We start from the raw sequence: 12,210 nt of genomic DNA, 5'->3' as shown, positions 1-12,210 counted from the left end.
AATTCGAGCACTAATATACGGATTATCCATGAAATATTTCATCATTGCATGATCCTCATCCCAAGAAGTAATGTAAATCCTTCATTTAAAATGATTCGACTAATTTTTTGGTTGTAACTTGTACAATTTGAGTTTAAAGTAAGTGGCAACTTGTACAAAAATCGCAAATTGTACACAACATATGTTTTGTCTTTGGTAACTACAAATAGGGAGAAAAAAAAAAGAAGAGATATAGATATATTTAGAATTGATTCATACTTCAATTTTTTAGTGATATGTTTTATATCCTGTAGATTTAATTTGCTTATTTTATGTAACAATGTTCAAAAAATATGACAATATAAATATTTCAAGAGTTCGAAATTTGTTCAAAGGGAATGCCAAATGTTGTTTATTTACACGTCTATATTAATAAAGTAAAGCTTAGCTCTATTTATGTATCCAAGTACAACACAAAGTCATTTTTGAGTGCATCTTAGGAATGCGTATATACTAGGACGCTACCAGATTTTTAAAAAACGAATAGTGTCTAGGTGGAAAAAATAGCCAGATTCGTTTAAACTCATATCTCAAGGAAAAATGGAAGGAGAAAATAAAGGAAAAGTGTTTAGTTGGAAAAAATGGCAGGATAAAAAAAAGAAGTGTCTAGGTGGAAAAAATGGCTAGATTGGTTTAAAGTTATGTCTCAAGGAAAAATGCAGGAGAAAAAAAAGGAAAATTGTCTTGGTAGAAAAATGGCTAGATTTGCTTAAAGTGATATCTCAAGGAAAAAATGGGAGGAGAAAAAAAAGAAGTGTCTATGTGGAAAAAATGGCTAGATTCGTTTCAAGTGATATTTCAAGGAAAAAATGGCAGAAGAAAAAAAATAAAAGTGTCTAGGTAGAAAAAATGGCTAGTTTTGTTTGATGTGATATAATAACAATAAGTTGACAATCACCAATATAATAAATATTAAAATAAAAGAAAAATAAACAAACATGAAAGCGCAGGGATTCGAATGGAATAAGAGCTAATCTCTTCAATCTCCTGTTACTCATGGATCAACAAACAGGCATTAGCATAATATATTGAGAAATACAAGGCACCTGAAATTTTCGGGGGCTGGAATATCCTTCCCAAGGAAAGAGTACACTCGATTCCCTTATGAAGATTTGTAGTTTTCCTCGGATGGATTTTCATTCCCTCGTCCCTTGTGGGATTCTGAATCCCAACATCTCTTGAGATGGATGATCAAGTTAGAAGTATCTTCCATGAATCCCCTTTGACCTTCTTTTGGCCCAACTCTTGAAGAGCATAGAAGTCCACTTCTTCCGGTCTTAATGATCCCAGGCCTTTGCAATTGCCAAATTAAAAGAACATCTAAATATCAAATTTGTCTCTCTTGGAATGATTCAATTGTTGCAATGCGTTGTTTTTTATATACTTTAGTTTTATGGTAATAACTTCAAATAGTTGTAGTACTACCTATTAATTATTAGTATGTGTAATTAGCATATCCTACTCAATATATTACATCTGAATCTCAAAGTGAAATGATCCCGCCATAGTTTCAACCCTTGAATATATTCATTGCTGTATTGAGATGAATAGATTCCTACCCTTGGAAGGAATTCACTCTACTCTTGTATGAAGATTAGCTTAGTTATGTTAGCTTCTCAGGATAAATGTTTATCCCCGCATATATCAAAAATTGAGCATCTCTTGTTGAGGATAAAGTATCTCGTATATCTTCTTTTGTCCTAATTCTTAGAGAACATGGAAGTATTCCTATCTTTAATGAATGAAGATCGATCTAAGCAAATGAAAACCACATCTAAATTAAAAATGTTTGATATGTTTCAACATTAAGATAATAAATAGTGTTGTTATAATGCTAAGTAAACATATTTTACTTTATTATATTTACAAATACGGCATTGAGTCCCTTTTATATTCCATTATAATTGTAGTGTCTTGAAAAGGGAGTGCAACTAGACTTTAACCAATTCAATATATTTTATCACAAATTGAGAGATGTAACTTTTATAATTATGTAAATCCTGTTTTGGAAATTCTTTGATTTTTCCATGGATTTATATTTGATCTAAATTAGTTGAAAATTATGCATTTTTTAAACATACATAAGCAGAAAATAATGCTCGAAATCATTAGTTTGATGATGATACATATTTTATTCATAAAATGAAATTTTAACAACCTTAAAAAAAAGGAATTTATATTAATATTTGTTTTACAATTTAATGAAATTGGACCCGGATTCTCATTCTAAATTGAAATGAATGAATATATAGAGTTCTTATATTCATATTCTTTGATAAATATCACTGAAGGTCATTATTTTTCATTTCAAATGTAGTTACATATTCAAATGTCATTGTACCATACTAGAAAAATACACATAAAAATTCGTTGAAAGTAAATTGGAAGTATGAATTTACAGTCTTAAATATACAAATTCGAGGATTTGGCCCCTTTATGTAACTACGTAATGCAGGTTGCAACCTGTTTTGTTCTCTCTGACAAGAAATAAGTTTTAGGGAGAGACGAAGACTATGGTGTGATATATTAATATTATATAAAGGTGTACATACAATATTAACCTGATATAAAATATGTTGTATATATGAAATACTGAGTTGTAGAATTGATCTTTTAGAGTATAGACGTGCCTATGTACTAGGAACAGCGTATTTATTTATCGAGTATATTTGAGCCTTTCATGGCTAGTTAAGTCGAATACTATCTACATTCTCGACTGAATAAGAAATATATATCTTAACAGTTTGTGACTGTAATCCGGATTCATATTCGCGTAGTCATTTTCACTATTAAAGATGCCGCAAACCTTACCTCTAAGACTACTACAGATATGGATTCTAGTATACAGGAAAATTCTTTTGATTATATGAAGAGATCGATGTCGGCGTTCAAATAAAATGTTTTTTGAGGATCGAAGCATTGCTATCAGTGTTTGACTGACACTGAACTGGGATCTGAACCTTTCAGTCCGGAGATCTTATTCGACCAATGGAAATCCAATTTATCAAAATATGAAGATATGGTATACTCTATGGGATGGCGTTATAGTAATATAATTTAAAAAGACATTATAGGTTAAAATCCTTTTCATAGTCATTCACATTTTGACGTCAAAATACACGGCAATAGTTCATCGTTTCCTAACTATTAATGAAAAAAAAAGGGTTTATTTTTATAAAGCAAGGTTGTGTAGGCCCCGAATATGGCCAAAATCAAGAATACTGACGTGACATGAAAAGGCTCTATATATTAAAACAAATAAAATTCTTGAAATGATGTCCCTAAGTATATAGATGATAAGTGATTCTAAGAAATTATATCGAGGTGCTCAAACATGTAGATGTTGTAAATGAATAGTAATTTCATGATAACATTAAGAATAAATTATGTAAATATGAGGATTTATTCCCCTAAACATAAACTGTTATGCACATCATTTGTGATAAGATAATATAATTGCATCAGTCCTCAATATGGGCCTCAATATGTAATATGAATAAATTATTACTTTAATTTTAAATATTAAATACCTATTACGGCTGTCAACGTCTATAACGATCAAACTTTCATCCATCATTGTAGATAGCGGTTCCAAGGGACAAATTTAAGTACCTAAAAATGTAATAAATTAAATAAATCATACAAATACTTGTATGATTTATTAGATCATTTAACTATCTTCGTAGTAAATCTCAAACGTTTAATAACTCTATGTTCCACTTCGTTAACATAATATCCTTGATGTGATTTTCCGTCAAACGGAACTTTTTCAGTTCATTTATATCCGTCATCACACTGAAAACTCTCTTAAAACCAGAGTTGAGGATAGGAGTGTTATTGTATTTAAAAAATTCGTTATCGGAATGGACGCTTTTCAAGAACAAATTTCTCAATTTGATGTATTGATATTAATACTGCTAATGTTATCACTCTCACTATTCTGTTACGGCCATGAGCTAGACAAGTGGCATTGCAAAATATTGTTTTAAGTTTTCATATGCTTTAATGAAATACCTTGCTCCATTCGTAATGAAGAACTTTACTATTTTGCCTCTGAAATCGGAGCCTAGAACGTTGCTTATACTTATTGTAGCAACTCATGCAATCATTGCACACCTTCACAAATAATGAGATAGGGATAACAGAAAAAGGAGTCTGTAGATTCTTCTAATTCAATAAATATATGCTTCTTTTCCAGTGTAAAGTTCTATGAACTTGACAAAATTTGTACAATTTTCAAAATGGAATGGAATATTGCAGGAGACAAGCATCTTGGTTATATAAGGAGTAAAATTGGAAATGTCATAATAGGAATTATTTATGCGACTAGCATATAGTTCAAAATTCATCTCCTGAATTCGGATTTTAATGTGCTTTTCTAGTTTGGACGTTTTCAGAACTATAATTATAAAGACGTCATGAAAAAAAAAACCCGAATACTCTTCGTAACTCTTTAAATTTTACCACTATTTTCAGCGATTCAGGATTTAATATCAATTTTCAATAATGTATCTTAACTTTATCAACTTTACACGTTTCTAAAACTTCTTAAAATAATAAATATGTAGTGAGGAGTTACAGGCTACCTATTTTTATATGATTATGAATTCTGATATGCTACCTCCTCAAATGCAATAAGCCGCTCCCGCTTTAAAGGGCATATAATATTCATGTCTGCTCATGAGTCATGTATTCAAACGTGTATTTACCAAGAGGAATTCACCTGGCTATTCGTATCCTTGTACATATAAGTCGTCCTGTTTCTAGATGATTTTTGACTGGCTCTCATCCTCATATAGACTATACAACTATAGAAGTTCAGCCCTCGGAATCTCTCTCTTTTGTGATAAAGGACTGACTCACGACGAGTTCACATAGGTTTCTTTGCAAGGATTTTTCAAGAGGTTGTGAATATAGTCTATTCATGAATTACTCATTAGTACGTAGTGACGGATGAAAAACTTAAATATAATTCTTTCCATGCCACTCATTTCGTAGAGCTTTGAGGGAAGGGATCAACATTTCTTGACATAAAAGTCAAGATATCTTTTATTTAGGAGTAATTACTTTCCTGCTCCTAAATAAAGGCAATGACAAAAGACGAACATATATCATGACTTTCTCTTCATACATTTTCAATCAATCTTAATGATAAGTTTATCAGAGCCCTGGTATCCCTTGTGCAATTGAAGGAAATAAACAATGTTTTATTAATTTATCGTTAATTTCAAAGCATTTTTGAATTAGATCCTCTTGACTCATACTTCGTATGAATATACTGAATATGACCCCCCATCCACTCTTCCCCAAAGAAAAATCCGAATGAAGGGGAAACTTACATCCCTTCCCGAGGTGTCGACAGCCTTACATTAGAAATAAGATTATTGCTAGTGATGAAAACCCGGTGTATTTTTTTAATGTCTTTGTTGGACTCAGAGTTGAATTGAGGATCGACATCGGAGTAATTATTCCCTATGTCCTAGTTTATTATTCATTCTCACCCTCTTCACAACTGCTTGGAGCTGATCTAATCAAACGTCATGACAGCTGAGCTGCTCCCCTCTACAACATTCTTCAAATTGTGGGGATTAACATATGGATAGTTGGTTTTCTTTTTTTCAACATCCCTAAAATCCTCCCAATTAGAATCCTTGATCTTTGCATCATTAATTATTAAGACAGAGAAAATGTATTTTTAAATTTTGATACAGCCCGTTCGTGGAACAAAAAAGATTGAGGAGCCCTACCCTAGCTCTTTTGTTTTGTATGAATCATTCATCCTTCGCTTTAATCATATTGTTTTAATATTTCAAATGATAAGGGACTGGAGTACCTCTACACATATTAACAAATTTAGATAATGATTAATCTATCTGATAAGGCCATCTAAAATCATATATAATGGAACATTACCTCAGTTATTAGGTTAGAATCCTTATCAAAATGATTAAATCCCTAATCCTATTCCTTTTTCTGTTTGTCTGCTACGTTAGCGCAATCACAAATAAAATTACCGTGTATGATCAGGTGAACTACTATGGAAATCAGCAAACATTCTACGGATATGAAGATGATTTGAGTTCCACCCGCTTCGACAACAAAATTTGCTCTGCACGACTGACTGGGATCTGGCTCTTCTATGAGCATACGAAATATAACAGCCATAAAATGGGAATGTCCTTCTTTATTTATGGAGACTCCTATGGGGAGCCAGATTTCAAAGACTTTAAAAATCGAGCCTCATCTCTTCGGAACTCTGGCGTAGGATCTTCCTACAAGGATAAAAGTATTAATTTCTATGAACGTGAAGGATTCGCAGGAGAAGAAGAATATTTCTCGAATGATACTCCTTATTTCAGAAAGGATAATTTTGGAGACTCCATCATAGTCACTGGATGTTCACCATGGACCTTATATGAGGAAAAGTATTTTGCAGGGGATCATATTTGCGTTTACCCCAGTGATGAAAATAATTGTCTACCCGGATTTTTCCCCAATCTTGAGGATCTACCGCAATTTGATGGAAAAGTGTCCAGTGTTAGGGTTGGATGCTTCTCTGATCGTAAGATCAGTAGTCCCTTCTTACCTGCTAATGCAACCGGATCATACAATCCTAAAACCAAGGAATTTAAATTCTTGTAATTGAATTCATTTGATTTTTTTTTTGTGGAAAAGTGAGAAAATTGATAATTTCTAATCAATTTCTAATATAATTAAAAATATTGAAATATATCGTATATATATTTGTATATCTGCCTCAAAGCTTTAATACAGCATTACCTTTATTGTATTACACAACCTTTCATCTAAAAAGTGACAGAAAAAAGACCCAAATTCAGTTGATAGCTAGCTAAAAAAGTCTATCATACCAATTGTCATAATAGGCGTGGTAAAAATAATTGTATTATTTTTCAAATTGATTACTTTGGTAATATGTATCCCCCATTCTATAAGTACACTGAATGATGTTAGAAAGATACAGATTTCATACTAAAAAAAAACTTCGACACAATTTTGTAATTCTTTGAATCAGGTTTGTTTGAAAATGCGTCAAAGATGGACACCAGCAAAGAAAAAACGCCCTATTTTATAGTTTGTCTAAAAACAAGGGTAAAATGTAAGCCAGGCGGCTGAAAATGTAAAGAGTATTTATGGTTTTTGTGGTCAGCTGCGAATTTTTGAAATTTTCTGTAATAGCAAAAGATTTTTGTTTTTTTTTGTGTTTTTTTTAAATTTATTTTTGCAATTTCATTTTTGGAAAAAAAATAATTTTTTGTATAAAGCTGTAAATTTTTGAGGGCTTCATTCCAGAAAGTTTAAAATTTGAAATTTACTTTTTCATTTTTTTTCAATTTCAAAAGTTAAAACTTTTGCTCCTCTTTTTTAAAAAGAGAAATCAAAAAATTCTAACATCTATTTTTTCAACCAAACGAATATTTTTTCTAGTATAAAACAAAATTTCCTTACTTTGGTAGGAGCTACAGCCCCTCCCCTCCTACAGACGCTATTGCTGATATACAGGGTCTCCACGATAAATTGGAACTACTTTAAACTTTTTCCATATCCATAATGGTGATATTCGGGGTTAAATCATATTAATATAAAAGGTTGCGTGAACGATACACTATAACTTCCACCACAATTGTTTTGACAACAAACAATAGTCATCATGGAACAAGCAAGGAGAGACGCCATCCTCGGATTGGCTCGCGCGGGACACAAGCTCTCTGCTATCTACAAGCTTCTTAACTACCCCAAGACCACGGTGTTGCGGGTCTTCAATGTCTGGGAGGTTGAGGGGAAGGTCTGCCGCAAGGCCCACAACATGAGAAGTGACCGAATCCGCGCTCCCGCTTCCTTGAAGGCCTCCGGAAGTCCATCCAGGCTTCTCCGCGGACTTCCTTGTCCAGGTTGACCAAGAACCGTGGAGTGAGCAAGCAGCTGGTCTCCAAGGCCGTGAATGAGGACCTCAGGTACAGGTCATACCGAATGGTCAAACAACACATCCTCACGGCATCCATGAAGGACACCAGACTCACCAACGGTAAGCGTCTCTTCAATGACCTGAAGAGCCATGGAGTAAGAATCATCTTCCTCTCCGACGAGAAGAACTGGACTGTCGACAGAAGCTACAACGTCCAGAATGACAGGTGGCTTGCCTAGGAGAGAGAATTCCAACAAGACTCAGCGCCCGCACACATCGCCATGAGGACCACTAACCTCTTCAACTCCCATGACATCACTTTCTGGGATCGCAACACCTGGCTCTCCAACTCACCCGACCTAAATCCGTGTGATTACTACTGGTAGGGGAAGTTAGAGAGGGAGGTGTGCAAGGTCAGCCACAAGAGCATCGCGGCCCTGAAGGGCTCCATTACGAGGGAGTGGAATGCTGTCGATTCCGCAGAAGTCATCAGGGTATGCAAATCTTTTAGGGGCAGGATGGAGAAGATGGTGGCTGAGGGAGGACTGAATAAATTTATTGTTTAATATCATGTCTAACTTTTTCATATTAACAAATACACTCCAAATTCTATTTTTATCCAGCAGGTTGAATTTAAAGATAGTTCCAATTTATCGTGGACACCCTGTACTTCATATTAAAAAGGTTTTGTTGATCAGTAAAACAGTGATCCATTCCCAATGTAGTAGAATTCCGAAATATACCAGACTTCTATCTCACCTAATCCTCAAAATCCCATCTCCCTGCAGTTTGCAAAGTCATTCAGGTTTCAACGGTTTTGAGCAAGATGGTGACCTTATCGATCTAGCGGTTCCAGTCTTTGAACCGATAGAACAGGTATCGAAAAAGTCGAATTGAGACCGCAATATATTGTTTATCGGTCTCGTTACATGCGCGTATTCTCCTTTGTTCTATTTTTTGGTATATTTATAATATTTTAATAAATTTTTAGATCATTTTATGTAAATGAAATACGTCGCTACCTTTATTGCATCCGGCAACCTTTCCTCAAAAATGAAGCAGAAAAAAGTCCCGAAATCATCCAGTAGTTAGCTAGATAAGTCAAGCATACCAACTGCTATCTTTCTCTTCAGTACTACATAACTATTATTGTTACTCACAATTTTTAAAATGAATTAAGAATTAGATATATATATATATATGTTCATAATATGAAAACGGCCCACACTCCTTATCCTTCCGTTACGGCTCCCACTTAGAAAAACATTATCTTAAGCAATCTTAGTTTTAGGAGCCCCACTAGAATTTGGGGCACACTCTGAAGCTGCTGCCCTGTTTGTATCTAATATCATTTCCTGAGCCCTAATTTTCTAGCGACGACCGTTGTTTTAAATGCCTCTTACCAAACTGAGACTGTATTAAAAAGAACTGAAACTAATAAGACTGAAACCATTGAAATGAAAGAATCGAAACCGGGACGGATAGAACCGCAGAACCTGAATTGGATATAACCTTGGTTCTAAACATTGATTATTTGAATTAAGTTCATCTGTGAACACGTTTCAACAATTACTAAATAATAATTCCATTCTTTGCACGGCCTTTTCAAACGATCCTCGTATATAGAAGATTTTGATTCAACACATCTCTTCATTTTATAAATATTTTGTGATATCATTCGGGCTCGCTTGGAGAGAATAGATTAATTTAAACTAAAAAAACATTAGATGTTTCATTTACATAAATAAGCATTTGACATTTTATTAATATACTTCTACAGATATTTATAAGCAATAAAAAGACAAAATCCCCTTGACAAATATCTTTGTTAATCTTATCAATGAAATTAAGTAGAGTCAGCTTATCATATTTTGCTGATTGAAAACACGCAGCCGAGCAACGCAATTAATTGGATTTTGTGTGTGTTTTATTGCTCAATTTGATAAAATTGAAGAATAATGCCTCCATATTTTCGTCTATATTTTGACAACATTCATTCCTAGGTACAGAACTAATCCCTTGTGAGGATATAGTCCTATCTTATTAACCAAGGATATTGAAATGTATGGACTGTGTTACTCACCATATAATAAAACCAAGGAAGGCGATATAACTGGAACTGCCCCTATTTTTTCCTTTTTTCCTCAACTCTTCCAGTGCAGTACGAGTAGACAAAATACTCCTTCTTCTTCTTCTCTTCAAAAATTGAGTACTATTTATATTCCAGCGGCATCAATTTGAATTCTTTGAAAGATACTTTAGTTAATCATTAAGGTGATTTATTAATCATGCCAAACACCTGTGTTGTACCTGGTTGTGTTGCATGTCAACCGGGGAAGAAAATCCCGCCTCACGTTTCAACCCTCCAGCTCCCGGCTAATCCCATTCGTAGACAAAAGTAGATGCATGCCATCAGGATGATCGAGAAGATTTAAAAAAGGTTATAGTTGTATGTTCGCTTCATTTTTGCCCCCATGATTTCACTTATGAGTCTCTGGATAGGAATCCCAGTAGAAAGAAAAAGAAAATCCCCGATGGGAAAGTGAAGAAGCCTCCCTTAAAAGAAGATGCTGTTCCTTGCATTTACCCCAACTTACCCAGTTATCTATCTGCTCCTTTAACATCAAGAAGATTTTCTACGGCCACTTCTAAATTGATTGAGAAAGAAAAAAAAAGGATAGATTCTGCGTCTAAAGCTTTTTTCAATGGTGGAAAAATCCTTCCATTATTGAAAGGTAATTCATGAATCTGGTTTCCATCTCTGTTTTTGTTTTCTACTGATTCAAGAACGCTGTAGTTGAAAGTCACGGTTTCTTTTCCTTCATTTCAGGAGGGAACATTTCTCAACCCAGTGGATTTCAAATTTTTCAAATCAAACCCAAAAATATAGATATTCTCCAATTTTGTGAGGGTGTAAATGGACTCCCTGTGATAGAAAGAAGAATTATTATAAGAAGAAAATCTGAGCTTCAAAGCTTTTCTCCAAGATTCTATTGTACCTAATCATCGTCTTAAGCACTTAGTTAATAAAGATGTAACACTTACACCGAGACTTTGCAAATTCCAAACATTTTGTCTCTTTTAAAAAGCATACAACTAGAAAAAGAAGAATTCTTATTAAAGATGCATTGAATAACTTTGAAGAAAAAGTCAAAGTGGCTGTTCTTTTGGATGGCAAGGGTGAACTATTTCATCTCAATTAATACAACTTCTTCAAGCAGAAAAAGTACTTCGCTTTAGAGCTCTTTCAAAATATACCAAAGTTCCAATAACCTAGTTGTCCGGAATATTTGAAGACACCATTGAATTAGAATGTCAAGGAGACTTAGATTTCGTGTTTAATATCTGTAACACCAAATTGGGTTTACCAATGAAGATACCGATGCTACTCTTTACTACATTGGTGGGTCCATTGCAAGGTCGGTCTCTAAAAAAAAAAAATTATTGTTCCAGCTCCAAGAATCTTTTAATCAAAGGGTGTTCCTTCGATGCCAATAATATTCAAGTTACCACCGAAGAAGAAGCTGATAAAACATTTTAATTGAGTTGATTAATAGAGGAGGACTTATTAACCCCTTCGAATGTGCCTCTTTGTCAATTTGCTACATAAACAACTTTCTAAGTAGCATTTTCAAGAGCCGAGATTTAGTCAAAAAGTTGTTCAACGCTTCATCTGCTACTAATATTTTCAATTATGAGGTGTTCCAAAGAATTAATGGCGATGAAAGTGCATTCTCACTTCTAGATAAAAAATGTGAATCTGGTTACCAGTACCAGGATTTATTGAACAAGATTTCGTACAAAGTATTCAATGTCAATATCAGGAACTTTGTAATGTCAAGAAATGATGAAATTCATTCAAGTCTGAAGCGTAAAAAAGAATTAATATCATATTAACGAAGAAAAGCTCCTAAATTATCCTCTTTGTCTTCCGAAAAAAAAACTTTATTTGAATATTCTTTTAAAATCCTAAAAATAAATTCCACATTTTGATTAAGATTAATATTTGTTATTCATTAGTTATATCATTGATAATACAGAATTATACCTTAGGTTGTTTTAAAAGGTCTCAATTTAAGGGAATATATAAAAAAATACTGCTCAAATATTGTATTTGTTTATTTATAAATTTTTGCTGATATTTCAGCACTATTGAATTTATTAATCTTTTTTGCTTTTGATACTACACTTGAACAGGTAAAAAATACATGGCTATTCAACATTTTACCCTTGAATAGAACACTACA

The 12,210-nt window shown here is 33.5% G+C and overlaps 1 protein-coding gene and 1 long non-coding RNA gene across 2 annotated transcripts; both read left to right on the top strand.

Moving 5' to 3' along the window:
- The first annotated feature begins 5,958 nt into the window (after positions 1-5,958).
- Positions 5,959-6,788, top strand: LOC121130311 (beta-crystallin A1). The gene has a single exon (XM_040726070.2). It carries the CDS (start codon positions 5,983-5,985, stop codon positions 6,679-6,681), a length of 699 nt encoding a protein of 232 aa, XP_040582004.1. The 5' UTR covers positions 5,959-5,982; the 3' UTR covers positions 6,682-6,788.
- A 3,002-nt stretch (positions 6,789-9,790) lies between these two features.
- LOC121130406 (uncharacterized) lies at positions 9,791-11,960 on the top strand. Its single transcript, XR_005868723.2, has 2 exons — positions 9,791-10,698; positions 10,794-11,960. It is a non-coding gene; the product is annotated as an uncharacterized lncRNA (long non-coding RNA).
- The last annotated feature ends 250 nt before the right edge of the window (positions 11,961-12,210 follow it).

This window comes from Lepeophtheirus salmonis, chromosome Z (assembly GCF_016086655.4).
Source record: "Lepeophtheirus salmonis chromosome Z, UVic_Lsal_1.4, whole genome shotgun sequence".
NCBI lineage: Eukaryota > Metazoa > Arthropoda > Copepoda > Siphonostomatoida > Caligidae > Lepeophtheirus > Lepeophtheirus salmonis.
This window is presented reverse-complemented; position numbering and strand designations above follow the sequence as displayed.

Coding starts and splice junctions, on each gene's coding strand:
- LOC121130311 (XM_040726070.2), top strand. CDS start 5,983: ATGATTAAATCCCTAATCCTATTCCTTTTTCTGTTTGTCTGCTACGTT.